Source organism: Mastigoproctus giganteus, chromosome 5, assembly GCF_048544385.1.
Source record: "Mastigoproctus giganteus isolate SK-2022 chromosome 5, ASM4854438v1, whole genome shotgun sequence".
NCBI lineage: Eukaryota > Metazoa > Arthropoda > Arachnida > Uropygi > Thelyphonidae > Mastigoproctus > Mastigoproctus giganteus.
In genome coordinates this window covers 235676329-235696191 of record NC_143579.1, presented here as the reverse complement: position 1 = coordinate 235696191, position 19863 = coordinate 235676329, and the positions used below count along the sequence as shown (strand labels likewise).

Below are 19863 nucleotides of genomic sequence, written 5' to 3'. Positions count from 1 at the left end.
AGTAACGTATCAACTGTGTGGTACTACACTGACAGTGGTAGAGAACGAAAGGGACCTGGGGGTAATTGTGCAGGCAGATATGAAGTTTTCTGAGTAGTGCAGACGGTCTGCAAGTGTAGCTCCTGGTGTCTTGTTAGTGATGTACAGGAATTTTTCTAGCAGGGATAAGGAGGTGATTATCCCCTAGTATAAGGCAATGGTCAGGCCACACCTTGAGTACTGTATACAGGTCTGGAGGCTTCATTTTAAGAAGAATATAGAGCTGTTGGAACGAATACAGAGAAGGGCAACAAGATTAGTGAATGGAACAAAGGGTTGCTCTTAGGAAGAAAGGCTTAAGTTTTGCAAATTACAATGTCAGGAGACTAGGCACCAGCAAGGTGATCTGATAGAGGTGTATAAAGCCTTGAATGGTTTGAGCATGCTCAATGCTGATGGGATTCTTCCTCTTGCTCAGAATAGTTACCTGAGTAGGCATAAATTTAAATTGAGAAAAGACAGTTGTAGGATAGATGTGCAGAAGTTTGCCTTTAGCCAGCGGGCGGTTGATTGCTGGAACAAACTTCCATCTGTCGTAGAAGCTGATAGCTTAAACAGATTCAAGGCAGAACTAGACAAACATTTGGAGCGAGTGGATGGGTGAAATGAGAAGGGTGTGTGTGTTTTTTTTTTTTTTTTTTTTTTTTGGGCTGATGCTGTATAAGCTTGCTTTCTTGCATCATGTGCCCTTGCTTTCTTGCATCATGTGCCCCTCCATATTTCAGATTACAGATGCTATGTTGCCTAATATTAACCTATAACAGTGGTTTTGTCCAAATAAATTTACACATAAAATGCCTCATTTTTATCATTCAATTTGTTACCTATTTGTTGCTCTTCAGAATGTAACAAGATTTTATCTGTAGTTTTGGTCTTGATAGTATATTGCATTTCATCTTCCAGTTTGTAAAGGTTTGCTCTGCACAAATTAATTTACTCAAATTGCAGCATATTCTGGAAAGTTAGGAACTTGTTAAAATTGTATAATACAGAAAAGAAACATTTTGCATGATCGTTACTGGGATCTTTGTTAAAATGCAGGGTACTGATCTAGAATATAGTGCTAATTCCATACTTTCTTAAGAAATGAATTGTTAATAATTTAAGTATAATTAGTATTGTAAGGTTAGTGCTTTGCATCAGTTTAGTATACACCTGCTTGAGTTTGTTATCTTGCATTACTGTTGTAATTATTTTGTAAATGCTGTATATCCTTATCTTTTGTTGATAACATTTGTATTTATTTATTTAACATACTTCACTAAAGTGAAAGTAAAATGGCTGCTAGCTCACAGAGGAAGCAGTGGATTGTGACTACTCACTATTTTTAGCATCATAGTTAAAGTTAGAAACATTTGCTTTATTTGGTTGTTTGCATTTAGAACAGTGTACAATCTGGGTGACAACAAGGATGCAAAGTAGGAAGATAGAAGAGAGAGAATTAAGCAAATTATTATTATGAAATGGAGTACTGTAGGAATCACCTAATCGGGCACCTAGTTTGATTTGCCTTTTTAATAATCTTAAAAGTAAATAGTAGTTTATGTACATTTTTTTTATGTACACTTATATGTTTTATTGGTGGTTTCAGTCAAATTATGAAGCTATTAAGCATATAGCTGCTGTAGTTAGCAGTAGAGGCATGTGATGCAAGAAACAAAGCTAATGTAGCATCAGCCAAAAAGAAGGGAAAAAAAAAAAAAAAACAGTTTCACACATCCATTCCCTCTAAAAGTTTGTCCAGTTTCCTCCTTGAATTTATTTAACCTATCAATTTCCACAATGACAGATGGAAGGTTGTTTCAGCAATAAACTACCAGCTGGCTGAAGGTAAATTTCTGCACATCTATTCTACAACTGTCTTTCCTCAATTTGAATTTATGCCCCCTCAGGTTCATAATCTGAGCAAGCGGAAGAATCCCATCAGAATTGAGCCTGCTCAACCCATTCAAGGCCTTATACACCTCAATCAGATCATCTTGCAGGTCCCTAGTCTCCAGGCGCTGCAATTTGCGGAACTTAAGCCTTTCTTGGTGATAGGACCCCTTTGTTTCCCTTACCAATCTTGTTGCCCTTCTCTGTATGCAGTACTCAAGGTGTGGCCTGACCATTGCCTTATACAAAGGGATAATCACCTCCTTTTCTCTACTAGCAAAATTCCTGTATATCATTGACAATACCCCCATGATGTGCTCTGGCAGCCTGTCTGCACTGTTCAGGAAACTCACATATATGATTACACAATTACTCCCAGGTCTTTTTCATTTTCTACCACCCTCCCTAAGTGTAGTACCACACAATTGTTACGTTTCTCTGGGGTTACTTCCACCCATCTGCAGTATTTTGCATTTGTCAATGTTAAACTTCAGTTGCTGCTTCTCAGATGGACTGAGAAGTAGCAACTGAATAAAATGATTCTGTGCACAACCACCACCAAAGATCCTGGACAATACTATGAGTAACAGCCCACACTATATAGGCGCCTCCATAGCCAGTTGGGCAGGAGCAGCAGTGCATAGCACATGCTTTTTGATTAGACCGGAGTTTGAGCCTGTGACCATCAAATACGGAGGATGTGGAAAGGTCAGGGAATGACCACCGCATATCCCCAGAGCAATATGGCCTTAGTTGCTAATGCTCCTAAAAACCAAATAACAAACAAACAAACAAACAAACAACCCCACACTATAACCCCATCTGCTTTCAACTTCATCCTATTTATGATGATGAAGTGTTAGGTCGTACCAATGTGTTTGGATGGTATAAGCAGTTCAAAGATGGACACGAATATGTTCACAATGACCCAAAAAGTGAGCATCTGTCAGCCTCTTGAAATGAGAGGCAAAATTTCAGGAAATTGTGGCAAGAGATCATTGGTTGACCCTCACAATGATGGCTGATGAGTTGAATATAAATAAGGAGATGATTTGTCCAATTCTGCATGAATATTTAGGGGAAAGGAAGGTCTGTGCAAAATTTATGCTGCACTGCCTCATGGATGAGCAGAAGCAATGAAAGTATCATGTGAAGGCCTCAGCCAGACTTTCAAGATAATCCTAATTTCCTTGACTGTATTGTCAATGGAGATGAGCATCAGGTGTTTCATTATAATCCAGAGACAAAGTGTCAGAACATGCAGTGGACTTTAAAATCATCACCAATGCCCAAAAAGTTTTGTTTACCAAACCCCGGGATCAAGACTATGCTGATCATCGCTTTTGGCAGAGTGTGATTCTCAAGGAATTTGTATATGGAGGAAAAGAGCCAATGCTGTATTCTAAATACAAGTGCTTCAAAGAGTATTGAAGTGCATTTTCTGGACAAGGCCACAGTTTCAAGAGAAAGGCAACTGGTTCTTTTTTGTACAACAATGCTCCTGCAGATTCTGCACTTGTGAAGACATTTCTGATGAAACATGAAGTTGTACAGATTAACCATCCACACTACTCTCCCAATCCAGCACCAACGGACTGCATCTTTCCCAAGGTGGAAACTGCCCTCAAAGGAAAGAGATTTCAGGACATTGAGGACATAAAGAAAAACATAACTGCTGATCTCTTTGGATGCCTTTGCTGACCTTTTCAGAAACTTTTAGCATAGCATAATATGTGCATTCAGTCAGGTGATGATTACTTTGAATCAAAATAAAACCATTTTTGAGCTGCTTTGCTCACTTGGTATTCTTTTTATTGCACCAGTCTGGGAACTTTATTGGCACAACTTGTATGTAATAAATAACTAAAATTACCGTAGCCAATAGCTATATGTAAACAAGTAATTTAACTATTTAGCTTTACAGTAACTAACTAACACGCGTGCACACACACGCACACAAAATGTCTTTCTTACCACAAAGTCTGATAACATTCATGCATAAAACTAAAATTGTAAAGTTGCATGCGCTATATAAACTGTTCTCCAAAAAAAGTAATATCAGATGTCACACTGTTGGCTTGTTAATTTGTGCAAATTGCTAATTGCATACATCATCATCATCATCCATTTTCAATCCACTGCAGGATGAAGGCCTCTCCAGCAACTTTCCAGTTCCTTCTGTTGTGAGCACTGGCCATCCATTTACTACCCACAAACTCATGAATTTCATCTATCCATCTCCATTTTGTCTTCCAAGTTTCTCTTAGCTCCTCTTGGTACCATTCTGTTATTTTCTTAGTCCATCTGTCATCATGTCTTCGAGCTATGTGTCCTGCCCAAGACCATTTCAGTTCTTTAGTTTTGATAAGAATGTCCTTTACTTGAATTTGCTGCCTAATCCATGTGTTTCTCTTCTTATCTAACAGTCTGATTCCCAATATAATTTGTTCCATTCTTCGCTGTGTAGTTCTCAGCTTCTCTTCCATTCTTTTGGTGAGTGCCCAAGTTCACCTCCATAAGTCATGGTGGGGAGTATGCATTGGTTCATTATTTTACGTTTAAGACAATTTGGGATATTGCTCCTCAGTATGTGACTATATTTCCTGAATGCTATCCATCCAAAATTTATTCTTCTCTTGACTTCCATCCATTTATCATTTTTACAGCTAATGACTTGTCCCAGATAAGTATATGACTCCACCTTTTCAATTACTGCTCCTTCAATCATTATATCCCTTTCTATGGCATACTTGTTCATCATTACTTTTATTTTAGCCAAATTCATCTTTAGTCCAAAATCCTTACTAACTCTGCATAACTGATTAAGATTTTCCTCTAATTCTTTGAGATCGTGGCTTATGACCACAATGTCATCTGCAAATCGTAAATGGTTTAGGTACTCTCCATTCACATTGACTCCTTTCTGCGACCAGTCTGATCTTCTGAAAGCTTCCTCAAGGGCAGCAGTAAACAACTTCGGAGATATTGTGTCTCCTTGTCGAACTCCTTTCTCAATTTTAAATTTATTACTGTCTTTGTCTAGTCTAATAAAGGAGGTAGCATTCTCATATATTTTCTTCAAAATCATAATATATGGGGTATCTATGCCTTGTCTTTCCAGTGCCCGAAACATTGCCTTATGCTGTATGGAGTCAAATGCCTTTTCATAATCCACAAATGCCAGGCATAATGGTGTTTTTTATTCATTTGCCTTCTCCATTAGCTGTGACATTACGTGAAGGTGATCCATAGTTGAGAATCCTGTCCTAAAGCCAGCTTGCTCTTTCGGTTGATTCTCATCAAGTATTCTTTCTAATCTGTTAGTAATGACCCTTGTGAACAACTTGTAGATGTGGGATAACAAGTTAATTGGTCTATAATTTCCAATTTCTGATTTATCTCCTTTCTTATGCAGCAAAACTATGATTGCATTATTCCACTGCTTAGGCGTCACACCTTTTCTAATGCACTTTGTGAAGAGCCTTGCCAGTTTTTGTGTTATGTCTCTTCCTCCCAATTTTAACAACTCTACAGTAACTTCATCTTCCCCCAGGGCTTTCCGATTCTTCATTTTCTTCAATGCATGTTCTACCTCATCAGGAAGAATATTGGGTATATCGTATGTGTTGCTACTTTCCAATCCATCTTCCCCACTGCTGGCATCATTCCCTCGCTCCTTGTATAACTCTTTATAGTAGTCTTCTGCTATTTGAATTATGCCTTCTCTGCTATTCATAAGTACACCATCGCTATTCTTCAGTTTCAGTATCATTTGTCTTTCTGTATTACTGCTCATGACTGCTGATTTAAATCCTTTGTTTTCCCTTAATGCTTGTTCTACTTTTCTTGTATACATACACTATTGAGTACACCACCAAAGTCAACTGTCAGTGATGTTATCATAGAATGGAAGCCGATAGTACCACTGCCATCCAGCAGTGTAAGGGAAGTATGATAATCTTATCAGACATCTGAAAAAATCAACCAGGAACTTAAGATATCAATGGGGTGAGGTCTGTATAAACGTACTACATATGGAGATCCACAGCCTTGGTTTTCATGGTAGAATAGCAGTGCATGAACCAAACATCATCAACTGCAACAATCATCATAATTGGTCCACAGAGTTTTGGAAATCAGTTCTGTTGAGTGGTGAAGCTTACTACACCCTGTTCCAGTCAGATGGGCTGGTAACAGTGTAGAGCTTGGGTGTCAAACTGGCGGCCCGCAACAAAATTTTTGTGGCCCGTGATGCCCAAAAATAAAATGTTAAAGTAAACAATTAAAAAGTACCTATTTATAATTCTAGAATATAAGGATTTAAAAACCTCTGTAATAAATATTAAAATAATCATTTTAATTGATAATAATTAAAAAAAAAAAAAAAAAGACTGGATCGAATGAGCCTTGGTTAGAAAGAACTAAAAATATAAATAGTAATTTCAAATGAATGAAAATTGAAATTATTATCTTTAAATAACATCGTAACTTTTTAGTTTATTTCTTTAAAAATAAAAGAGTTACATTTTATTTTTTAAAATATTTTTTAAATTTCTTTTACATTTAAACTAATATTACAATATTGCAAATGCAGCGTTTTTTATAATTTTATCAAAAAGATACTTCATTCGTAGTAGTTTCTTTGTCGGGATCTGTTGTGTTGTGTGCGTTGTGTTTGCTGTCTATAATTTAACAAATATCTAAGTAATCGTTTTTTTAATTTTATAATTTTAATTTCTACTATAGAATTTATATAGAAAATGTCACTTTCAACACCAGTCAAGAAAAGAAAAATTGGTAACGAGGGAAGAAAATTCCAAGAAAAGTGGGAGCTGAACTATTTTTTTATGGAAGTGAACAGTAAAATTACATGCTTAATTTTTAAGGAAAATATTAGAGTTGCTAAAGAATACAACATTAAGCGGCATTATAACTCTAACCATATGGAACAATATTCGGGCTTCGAAGGAAAAATAAGAGAAGAAAAATTAAAAACAATGAAGAAAACACTTCATAGTCAACAACAAGTATTTACAAAATTCATGAAAACTAATGAATCTGTAGTAAGAGCAAGTTATGAAATAAGCTATTTGTTAGCAAAACGTTCAAAATTGTTCACGGATGGTTCGGTAATTAAAGAATGTATGATAAAAGCAGCTGAAATCATCTGTCCTGAAAAAGTGCAATCATTTTGCGATATTTCATTATCAAGAAATACAGTGGTAGAGGCAATTAGCAAAATGGCAGATAACATCAGTTCACAACTACAGGATATATCTACAGAAGTCTTGTTCTTTTCAATTGCGATTGATGTACAGATATACGAGATGTTGCTCAAGTTGCTGTATTTTTTTGTGGTTGCGATAATAACATGAGGATCACCGAAGAATTGTTGGAAGTTATCCCTCTTCTTGGAACTATGACTAGCGAAGATATTTTTGCTGCTGTGTGGAGCATTTTAGAAAAGTGTAAGCTTCCACTTGACAGACTTGTGTCTGTAACAACCGACGGTGCTAAATCAATGACAGGTAAAAATCGAGGATTTCTGTCAATATTGATTAGAAAATTACAAGCTGAGTACCCAGATAAACCGAAAATCATGACTTTCCACTGCCTTATTCGTCAACAAGTTCTGTGTTTAAAAATATTAAAAATGGACGATGTATTGAAAACAGTAACAAAAACAATCAACTTTATTCGAGCGAGAGCACTCAGCCATCGGCAATTTACTTCTCTTCTTAAAGATTTAGAATCTGAGTTCGACGATCTTCCTTATTATAGGCATGATAACCATCGAACCAGAAGTTCGATGGTTATCATGCCACAAAGTTTTAAAGAGATTTTATATGCTTTTGGAGGAAATAACAGTTTTTCTTGAAATGAAAAATGGAAATGTATCAGTTATAAAAAATCCTTTGTGGATTAAGGATTTGGCATTTTTAATTGATATTACAAGCCACCTCAATAATCTTAACATTTCATTGCAAGGTAAAAATAAGTTAATAATGAACATGTACGATGCAATAGCAAGTTTTGTACAAAATCTAACTTTGTTTAAAAATCATTTAAAAAAAGACGTTTTGACCCATTTTCCTACTTGTGAGCAGTTAAAAACCCAAAATCAAAATTGCTCTTTCTCACAATATTGTGACAAAATTAAGGAAATCAAAAACGAATTCGATAAGCGTTTTAATGATTTTAAAGAGTTAGAAGATATGTTTTCTCTTTTTGTTGGACCTTTTTCATTTGAAATCGAAAAAGCTCCCACTTTGATTCAGCTGGAATTAATTGATTTCCAAAATGATTTATTTTTGAATGACAAATGTCGAGAAGTAGGAATTCCAAAAATATATTTTTACTTAGGTGAAAAATACCCGGAAATTAAAAAGTTTGCTGCGCAAATTATGTGCTACTTTGGGAGTACATACTTATGTGAGCAATTATTTTCATGTATGAAATTAAATAAAACGGCATATAGATCGAGATTGACAGATAAACATCTTTCCAACATACTGAAAATTGTATGTTCCCACTCTTTGACTCCTGATGTTGAAAAACTAGTAGAGGGTAAACGCTGGCAGGTTTCCGGGAAAACAAATTAATTATTTTCATAAATATATTGAATATTTAATTTTTAAATAAAAATAATAATATAACAATTATATATACTAAAACCAAAGGGGTGCAAGGCAGCCAAAGTAACACACCTCTATTAGTTACAATTTATTAGGAAACGTTTTGGGAATTGTTATTGTTACAAAATCCATCTTCAGTCTTTGTAGCAATTTCCGAAACGTTTCCTAATAAATTGAACTAATAGAGGTGTGTTACTTTGGCTGCCTTGCACTCCTTTGGTTACCAGTTCATCAACAGCCACTTTACTCCCATTTCTTCACTATACATACTAAATTCTAAATTACTTGTATTCTGTATATCTGAATAAAAATTTAAATGTTAATTACATATGAGTTTTAATTATCCTGATTATGCTACTGAATCCTGAATCAATATATAATATTTAAGAAAATTTTATGTGGCCCTCGAAAATCATCCATCACACAAAATGGCCTGCGACAGATATGAGTTTGACACACCTGGTGTAGAGAATGCCTGGAGACTGGCTGATGCCAGAGTATATTGTGCCACTACTGTGAACTGCTTATACCATTCAAACACACTGCTATGACTTAATGTATCATCATCATAAACATTTTTTAACATTTCATGTTTCTATTGAAGATTTCCCCAGTTTAAAGCAAAATTATGTTTATTCGTTGTTCCATTGTAAAATCATGATATGGAATGTTAATACTACTAACAAAACTTATTGTTACTTACAACCTGTAAGTTTACTGGATAATATCTGCACTAGCATCTGTTAGAGAAAGTTTGAACTACAATCTACAGCTTCCATTTATTTTCAAACTCATTGAATCTGACCGCAACAGCACCAGTTCAGGAATTTTATTTGCTACTCGCAGAGTCAGTTATCTTGTTTAGTTCAGATATATTTCAGTGATCTCATAATGGAATATTTTTGATCACAACAGAGGTGGATAGGAAATCGGATTTCATGATTTATGTTGCTTTAAATTTTATGTGTTCTGCCTCCAGTTCTACCTTGAACGTTGTCAAGCAATGTATTCCAGTGATCACCTTTGGACATACTGCCCTTCATGAGATTTAATCTTCTGTTTCTTCAAAAAGTTTTATATTCACATCCCATTGCACTAGTTTCACCTTCCAGCATGATTATGTCTCTCTCACATTCATTTTTCATATTAATTAAAAGTCCTTTTTAATCCTGCAGTCCACATCTTCTAAGATGCTTGTCATAGGGGAAACTCTTAACACTCCTAACCAATTTAGTTGCCCTTCTTTGGACCCTATCCAGAAGGTCTGTCATTAAGTGATGTCTGCAGAATGCAGCATTCCAAATGGTTTTTTTTTTTTTTTTTTGTAAGTGAAATAGGGGATAGATAAGAGTCAAAAAAAATCCTGAAATAAAAGTTTTTGGGATATAATTAAGAGATATCCAATATTAGAAAAGTGTATAGCAGTGATTTTTGGTGTGTGCTCCATGGAACCTGGCATTCTCAAAGGGATCTCAGGTTTTATGTGACATGCATTATAGCAATGTAACAAATGTGTGGAAGCAAAAATAGTAACACAAATGGTGGCATCTCTTGTTTTACATAAATAATTATTCTGCTTAAATAATAACTTGTGACTTCTAAAACTAAATAAGTAATAACTGTACAGTATAGAATTAGGAAGGTAGTGCGAGAAACAGCCACTAATCTTGAACTGGAAATTAAATGCAAAATATTTTGGTGAGTGGCCCATCAGACCAGGTGCCACACCTGCAGGGTTAATTCTGATTAGAACAAAAAACAATTGACCCTAAAATTGTCTTTAGCTAACAAAATAGATCTCAAAACACCATTTTTTTTTTTTCCATTTCTTTAGGTTGTTGAGCTGATTTCAGGAGGATCAAGTATTCCTGTAACTGAATCAAATAGGATAAACTATATTCACCTAATGGCAGATTACAAACTGAATAAACAGGTATGAGTATTTAAAAAAAAGATTTAATTATTAAAAGATTTTTTTCCAGGGATAAAGAAATATTACCTTTCAAGGTGAATGGATGTTTTACTGTATACCCACTTGTCACTGAAATAAGAACAATCCCTCCCCTTCACATCACTGAATAATGGACTATGCTGGCACTGTAAAACACTGATCTGATGTGCACAGGATTCAGTAATAGGCTGACTTGCTGTGTATATTATATGGTGTGTATGCATCACCCATGAGTAAGTTGTGATTTATTGCACTTCGAAAGGGATATATTTTAGGTGTTACTGTGTCAGATACAGTAAATGACTATTATAATCATAAAGCTTTTATTATTCCATGCTAGTCCTTCAATGTGCAAGCACATGCCGAAAAAGGAATAGTATAGATTCCTGAAAGCTCTGTAATTATAGTCATAGTTGGTGCTACATTCGAAATCAACATGCAGCTTCTAAAGGATTAATCCCCTCAATATCTACATTGGGAAAAAAATGACCTGTGATTTTTTGGTAACTAGGATACATTTTAAAAAAAAGTCTGATCACATGATGGACACTAACTTTCAGGTATGGTGTGATGTTATGACTGATAACAATGACATTGTTTTTTTACAGGTGAAAGAAATCAAAGGTGAAAGAACAAACATCACCATGCAAGATTCCATGTATTTATAGTAAATAATACAGGGATTGCCTTATTCTCTTCATAGGAAGGCTTCTTATCCAACTCTCCTAGTCCATCACATAAATTAATTAAAATACAATGAATTTAATAAACTATATTTTAACGTGTTCCATAACGATAGCTACGACACCTGCTTAATAACCCGGAATCACCATTGAGGCCCCAACTCAACTCCAAAACTATCACCCGTGACGCAACCTCAACATCAATATTGGAAAACATTATGACAAATTTATTCCTCCTTAAGTTAGACGGAAACTATAATTGCTGAAACGCTTGAAGTGAAGCTCTGTAAAAATTATTAATATTCATAGACCTTTTTTTAATATCGAATGATTGGTCCGATAAATGCATGCATGATGAGGATTAAATTTCTTTTAAATACTTACGCATTTACCCATTTTTTAGTTTCATTCTGTCCTGTGAACACAAAGTATCGAAAAGTTTCCGTCTAACTTAAGGAGGAAGAAATTTGTCTTCGCGTATTTCTTATTTAGTTCTTTCTGCTATGAGTAAATTTGACGTAATGTTTTCCTATATTGATTATGCCACAGAAAGGGACATAATGATTGAAGGAGCAGTAATTGAAAAGATGGAGTCATATACGTATCTGGGACAAGTTATTAGCTGTAATAATGATAAATGGCTGGAAGTCAAGAGAAGAATAAATTTTTCAGAAAGGGACATAATGATTGAAGGAGCAGTAATTGAAAAGGTGGAGTCATATACATATCTGGGACAAGTTATTAGCTGTAATAATGATAAATGGCTGGAAGTCAAGAGAAGAATAAATTTTGGATGGATAGCATTCAGGAAATATATTGAAGAGCAATATCCCAGTTTGTCTGAAATGTAAAATAATGAACCAACGTATACTCCCCACCATGACTGATAGTTTTGGAGTTGGATTGGGTTGGTTTGGGTTGGGACCTTGACGGTGATTCCGGGTTATTAAATCGGTATTGTAGCTATCGTTATGGATACCAAAAGAATGGAAGAGAAGCTGAGAACTACACAGCGAAGAGTGGAACAAATTATATTGGGAATCAGACTGTTAGATAAGAAGAGAAACACATGGATTAGGCAGCAAACTCAAGTAAAGGACATTCTTATCAAAACTAAAGAACTAATATGGTCTTGGGCAGGACACATAGCTTGAAGACATGATGACAGATGGACTAAGAAAATAACAGAATGGTACCCAAGAGGAGCTAGAAGAAAACCTGGAAAACAACGGCAGAGATGGATAGATGAAATTCATGAGTTTATGGGTAGTAAATGGATGGCCATTGCACAAAACAGAAGGGACTGGAAAGTTGCTGGAGAGGCCTTCATCCTGCAATGGATTGAAAATGGCTGATGATGATGATACTGATGGTTGCATCACAGTTGATAGTTTTGGAGTAGAGTTGGGACCTTGACGGTGATTCCGGGTTATTAAGTCGGTATTGTAGCTATCGTTATGGAACGCATTAGCATTAGTAGAGGCATACAATGCAAGAAAGAAACTTATGCAGCATCAGCCAAAAAAAAAAAAAGAAACCTCCCATTTTACCTCTCCATTTGTTCCAAATGCCTGTCCAGCTCAGCCTTAAATTTATTTAGGCTATCAACTTCCACAACAAAAGATGGAAGTCTGTTCCACCAATCAGCCACCCGCTGGCTAAAGGCAAATTTCCGCACATCTGTTCTACAACTGTCCTTCCTCAATTTGAGTCCGTGCCCCCTCAGGTTCTTAATCTGAGCAAGAGGAAGAATCCCATCAGCATTCAGCTTGCTCAACTCATTCAAGGCCTTATATACCTCAATCAGATCACCTCACAGGCCTACTCTCCAGGCGCTGCAATTTGCAGAACTTAAGCCTTTCTTCGTAAGAGCACCCCTTTGTTCCCCTTCTTTGTACTCGTTCTAGAAACTCTATATCCCTCCTAAAATGAGACCTCTAGCCACACCTAGAGTATTGTACACAGTACTCTAGGTGTGGCCTGACCATTGCCTTGTACAACGAGATAATCACCTCCCTGTCCCTGCTAGCAAAATTGCTATATATCATTGACAAGACTCCATGACCTGCCCTGGCAGCCCATCTGCACTCTCAGCGAACTTCATATTTGACTGCACAATTACTCCCAGGTCTTTTTCACTTTCCACTTCCCTGATTGTAATACCACACAGTTGGTATGTTTCTCTTGGGTTATTGCTACCCCGAAAACCTCTCTCTCTCAGGCTTCTGGATTCCATTCAGAAGAGGGCAGTTAAGTTAATTAATGATTCATCTCTAACAGAGTCTCTCCACTCGCTGTCTCATAGACGTACTGTTTCTGCTGCATGCCTCTTCTACAGATACTTCCATGGGCACTGCTCTTCTGAATTGGCTTCTATAATTCCAGCTCTCTCTTTCAAAACAGTCTGAACACGTGCCGCCACCAGCCAACATTCATTTACTGTCCAACTTCAAACTCACAGAACCAACGTTTCATCATCCTCGTTTATTCATTCAACTGCCATTTTCTAGAACAACCTTCCTTCATATGTCTTTCCTGAAAATTTCAGTCTACAGAAGTTCAAGTCTAATGTCAACAGATATCTTCTTTCGTCTTCTCAACCTCCAACCCAAGCACAGTACTAAGTACTATAGGCTCTAATACCTCTCGTGTTGCCGACCGGGCTAGCCGAGTGGGTAAAAGTACCTGCCCGGCAACCCAAAGGTCGCGGGTTCGATTCCCGCCTCGGGCTTGGATCAAAGTACTGCAAAAACCTTGGGAGGTGCAATATGGCCACAGAAGCCGATGCGCCAACAACTACCAAATAAAAAAAAAAAAAAAAAAAAAAAAAAAAAACCTCTCGTGTTTGGGGTTTTCATTAAAAAAAAAAAAAAAAAAAAAAGTATCGGTGTACATGCAAGTATACATGAACCTGTTTCTGATCTTAGTTACCCTAATGAATTTACATGATGGACGAGGAGAGTTGGATAAAAGCCTTCCTATAAAGAGATCAAGGTAATCCCTGTATTATTTACTAAAAGTAACAAAAAATTTAGGAGATATTGAGCAGATAATAGCTCTTATTATACTAAATGTATTTATGGAGATCAGTTGGGGGAGGAAGGCAGTGTTGTGTGTGGGAGTTCTTTTTACCTTGCTAAATTCGGGTGTAGATACTAGGGTACACTACTATTTATTACATTAGCATTAGCATTAGTAGAGGCATTTGATGCAAGAAAGCAAGCTTATGCAGCATCAGCCAAAAAAAAAAAAAAAAAACCACTTCCACTTCACCCCTCTGTTCGTTCAAAATACCTGTCCAGCTGAGCCTTAAACTTATTTAGGCTATCAACTATCAGCTATCAACAGGGATTACCTTGATCTATCAAGATCAAGGTAATCCCTGTATTATTTACTAAAAGTAACAAAAAATTTAGGAGATATTGAGCAGATAATAGCTCTTATTATACTAAATGTATTTATGGAGATCAGTTGGGGGAGGAAGGCAGTGTTGTGTGTGGGAGTTCTTTTTACCTTGCTAAATTCGGGTGTAGATACTAGGGTACACTACTATTTATTACATTAGCATTAGCATTAGCATTAGTAGAGGCATTTGATGCAAGAAAGCAAGCTTATGCAGCATCAGCCAAAAAAAAAAAAAAAAAAACCACTTCCACTTCACCCCTCTGTTCGTTCAAAATACCTGTCCAGCTGAGCCTTAAACTTATTTAGGCTATCAACCTCCACCACAAGGGATGGAAGTCTGTTCCACCAACCAACCACCCGCTGGCTAAAGGCAAATTTCCGCACGTCTATCCTACATCTGTCTTTCCTCAATTTGAATTTATGCCCTCTCAGGTGATTATTCTGAGCTAGAGGAAGAATCCCATCAGCACTGAGCATGCTTAAACCATTCAAGGCTTTATACACCTCTATCAGATCACCTCGCTGGTGCCTAGTCTCCAGACACTGTAATTTGCAAAACTTAAGCCTTTCTTCGTTAGAGCACCCCTTTGTTCCATTCACTAATCTTGTTGCCCTTCTCTGTACTCGTTCCAGCAGCTCTACATCCTTCTTGAAATGAGGCCTCCAGACCTGTATACAGTACTCTAGGTGTGGCCTGACCATCGCCTTATACAATGGAATAATCACCTCCTTATCCCTGCTGGAAAAATTCCTGTATATCATTGACAATACTCCATGAGCTACTCTTGCAGCCCGTCTGCACTGCTCAGAGAACTTCATATCTGCCTGCACAACCACCCCCAAGTCCCTTTCATTCTCTACCACTGTCAGTGTTGTACCACAGAGTTGATACGTTGCTCTGGGGTTGCTGTTTCCCATGTGTAGTACTTTACATTTGTCAATGTTAAACTTCATTTGCCACCTCTCAGCCCATCTGCTCAACCTTTCCAGATCCTGTTGCAGCAGCATAGTGTCAGTAGTGTCCTTGACAACCCTGCCAACCTTTGTATCGTCTGCAAACTTGGACATTAATCCCGATATACCATCATCAATATCATTTATAAATACAGAAAACAATAATGGACCCAACACTGAGCCCTGAGGGACTCCACTAATAACATCAGTCCACGATGAGCAGTGTCCATTGATTACCACTCTCTGTCTTCTCCCCCTCAACCACCCCTTTATCCATAGCAGCAATTTGCCTCCAATGTCACACTGCTCCAATTTGTGTAGCATTCTTCCATAATTTCTTTTACAGTAATCTAGCAACATGCTTAGAAAGATCTTATGTTGTGGTGCCACAACAAGCCACTGTAGGCATAAATAAAGCCTAACTTATTTGACAGACCCTAAAACTAAGGTAGCTGACACCCCACCACATGGAGTCTCTGGATATAGATTTACCGATCTTCTCTTCCAGAAACTATGAATAAACTACTCAATGGACTGGTCCTGCAATAAAATTAGTCTTTTGAACGTAATTTGATATGTTCAGCACATATACCTTTGTCTGCGGGTAAGGCAATAATATCCTTGTCTTCTATGCAGAGAATTAAGGGCTTCCTTTAGAACATAATCCAAGATGTGGGTAACTCAATGAACACGTTGCAATATAGTAACCACTCTAAAACATATCTTTTGGATGCATCATTCAGAATTTGTGAAAATGAAACTTCTGTCCCCATGGTCAGTTGTGTAATGGGTGGCCTAGAGGGCAGCACTTCAAAAGCAAGGACTAGGAACAAAATTCCTGCCGATGTTCACTGAGCACAGAACAAATGATGTATCATAACTGCTCTGTCTATGGGTACTCCTATCATTATGGGTTTTATGTTTTTTACAAGTAAAATTTGATGCTTTGGTGCATTAAATTTAACTTGTTGATAAGAGTGAGAAAATTCAGATTCCCATACTTTTTGAGCACACAAAACTTGTATAAGTAAGATAGAATCCAGCACTCCTCTAAGAAAGAGCCTTTATCTTCCTGCTCTTATTGTAGGCAACATTCTGTGTAGCCTACAATACAACACATCCATCTATATACAGGGTGATTCACTACCAGTGCTACAAACTTGCAAGACGTGTAGGGGGCATAAAGACGAATTGGAATCACATAGCATTGCAGGGTCCGAAATGCCTTTGTCATGCAGTAGAGGAAGTTGAACGGGAGGCCGCGTGAACAGCAATCCCGCTGGAAGTCAGCATTTGCGAACCGTTTCTGTTGAAGAAACCAAGTAGCAAAAGTCCTCCTGAGTGGATAATCTGCAGGCTCCAATGATTGGACGCATTGCAGATGGTACGAACTCGTTTGGTTTGTTGACAGTATCCTCCATACAGTGGATTGGGAAATACCCAATCGTTGGCCTATTGCTCGAGTACTCGTACTCTGATTGCCTTCTGCAAGACGTAGAACATTCTCCTCATTGTCTTGCGTCCTCGTCGTTCGCTCTCGATTCATGGTACCTTTCATGAAACAACCAGTCTCACGTAACCTTCTGTGCACACGTGCGAAAATCGTATGTTGAGGAGCACACCTGTGCGGGAAACGTTCCTGGTACAAGTGCACCCATTACAGTCCACAGCTCCATACGCGAGGTGCATGTCGGCCAGTTCAACGTTTGAATACTCGTCCATCCTACTGCCTAGGGAACCGGTTCACAAATGCTGACTTCCAGCGGGATCGCTGTTCACGCGACCTCCCGTTCAATGCCCTCTACCGCATGACGAAGGCATTTCAGACCCTGCAATGCTATGTGATTCCGATTCATCTTTGTGCCCCCTACACCTCCTGCAAGTTTGTCGCACTGGTAGTGAATCACCATGTATATTCAACATATCAGGCTCATACTGCCCATGGCTCACTGCATACACGGTGAAGCATGATTAGTATTTGCAAACATCTTATAATGTGGCCATTGTGGGTCATCCTGTTTCCCCAGAGCCTTCCAGAGGTATTCTTACATTTATTATTATTATTTTATTTTATTTACTTATTCAATTTTGTTTCTCCCACTACCATTTTTTCTTTCTGGGCTATGTTTTCTTTCTTTCTCTTTCCCTCCTTGCATGGTGATGATCTGCCATACTGTTCTTCTCATAATTGATAGAAAGGAGCACATTGCTTTAAAACTGTGTACTTTTTTTTTCTTTTTTTTGCTTTTAATTTATACTCTGTTTATTGTTTTTTAAGTTTTAACTTTGTATTATTTTTTATTTTATTTATATATTTTACAAATAAATTTTCCAGTTGCTGTAAGATATTATTTTATAATATGTACATTTTATTTTTCAACTTTATTAAAAAAGAAATAAAGTGCATGTGTACCATGTATGCATGAAAGATGTTTTATGCAAAATGTCTTTGACGAAAATGTGAAATAGAAATGATGCAAATTGCATCACTTCCTAAATAATGCTAATGCGATCACAAACGTTGATTCGTAGAGTAAGTAGCGGGCGTGAGCTTTCTAGTTACTCTATCAAACTACTAATCATATACTACTAAACTAACCACATGTTATATAATATGTTAGTGGTTATACTATACAGTGTAACTACCAACCATATACTAGAGGTCTGCATGGACCAGGGTCTTGCCCTTGAGCTTTGTCCCGATTCTCAGGCCAGGTAACACGAATGATGTTTGGACTCAGGTCAAGTACTAATAATCAAAATGAATTGTTATTTCACACATTTTGGGCTATTTCTTACATATATTTTTTTTTAAATATTTTTTTATGTATTTAAATTTTTAAAGGTTTTTTAGGAAAAATGTGTATTATTTGTCTGTTGACACATTTAATTGGCCAGTAAGCCGCACATTGCCAACATCTTCAAAATTCACTGAAATTTGTACTCTTTAGTGGAAATAACCCGCTAGCAATGCAAGCTCTGAAAGAAATTTTAGTGCCAGTTTAGCAGTGCAAGAGCTTTGAAAGTAGCAACAGTGTTGACTATTTTATAATTATTATTATTATATCTCTCTATACATTAAAAACGTTTTCCTCCTAGTGATATTTATTTGGGGCAATTATGTCACTTATTCAAGCAATGGAAGAAGAGTGCGGGGCAATTACATCACTACAAATGCGCAGGTAAATAATTACATTGTTGTCTTCTATTGAAAGACAACTGCCTCCATAACATTCGCCAACCTCGCATACTTCACTGTCTAATACATGACCACGCCTGGCATCATTTGATGTTCCATTGTAATGTCAGCCGATGAAAGGACCCGATATAGTTTGTATATTTATAAATAGTTTAGTATGTTGTAAATGTTTTAAATATTTGTATAGTTTGTAAATATTTAGTCCTGTTCTTTCGGATGCAACAATATTCCTTGTGCATTACGGAACCCGAAGCAAAAGGCCTTTTCCTAAGTGACCTATGTAAATGCAGATAAATAATTATATAGTGATATTTATTTCACCTTGAGAATGTCGCGTGGTGGGGTAGCCAATGGGAGAAAAGGGATGCTGGTGTCGTGGAGGTGGGCTGGAGACACTGCATCACTACAGATGCACAGGTAAATAATTGCATAGGTAATTTCCTGATTAGATATTGATCCGTGCGTTTTGACAGGTATGTCTTTTACGTAGAAAAGATTTGACTTACTCCATTATACCTATACATTTTACATAGAAAAGCATGCGCGGGGGTTGGCGAGAAAAGTGAGCAGGGGGAAAAGCCCCCTATTATTAATATTGAATTTTGAATCCGAAAGTTTATTTCTTTATTATTATGAAATTTCAGAAACTAATGCTAGCAATTTTATTTATTTAAAAGTTTCAATTGTGCCAGGATAAAAATTGGTCCGGGTGGGGTTGGGTATGAGTAATGAATTTGAAAAACAAATTCGGGCTCAGATTGAGTCGGGCCAGGCTGGGTTAAGTGAGGAAAGCTTTTATTCTTGCATAATATAACTACCTGCTACTTACTCTACCGAATCAATGTTAGTGAATGAGTTAGCATCATTTGGGAAGTGATGTCATTTCTGTCTCTTAGTATGAACATTGTAACGTTTTATTCTCACACCTGCTACTTACTCTACCGAATCAATGTTAGTGGCTGAATTAGCATCGTTCATACTAAGAGATGGAAGAGATGTCGTTTCTGTAAGAAAATTTCATTACTGATTGGTTTTTCTTCAGTCTGAAAATGTAGTAGATGCTGCCAAGATGTTTTCACATCAAAAATGTAAACAGCATTAATAAAATTATAGAAACTTAAC

General features: G+C 36.9%; 1 protein-coding gene across 2 annotated transcripts in view; it reads left to right on the top strand.

The window, feature by feature from the left end:
- Window positions 1–19863, top strand: part of LOC150086301 (ubiquitin-protein ligase E3C) — a 298426-nt gene that overhangs the window by 262766 nt on the left and 15797 nt on the right. For both annotated transcript variants that reach the window (XM_090374458.1, XM_090374459.1), the window contains exon 22: window positions 10384–10482. In XM_090374458.1, coding sequence (XP_090230584.1) covers window positions 10384–10482 — 99 coding nt within the window. The remainder of the gene's footprint in view (window positions 1–10383; window positions 10483–19863) is intronic.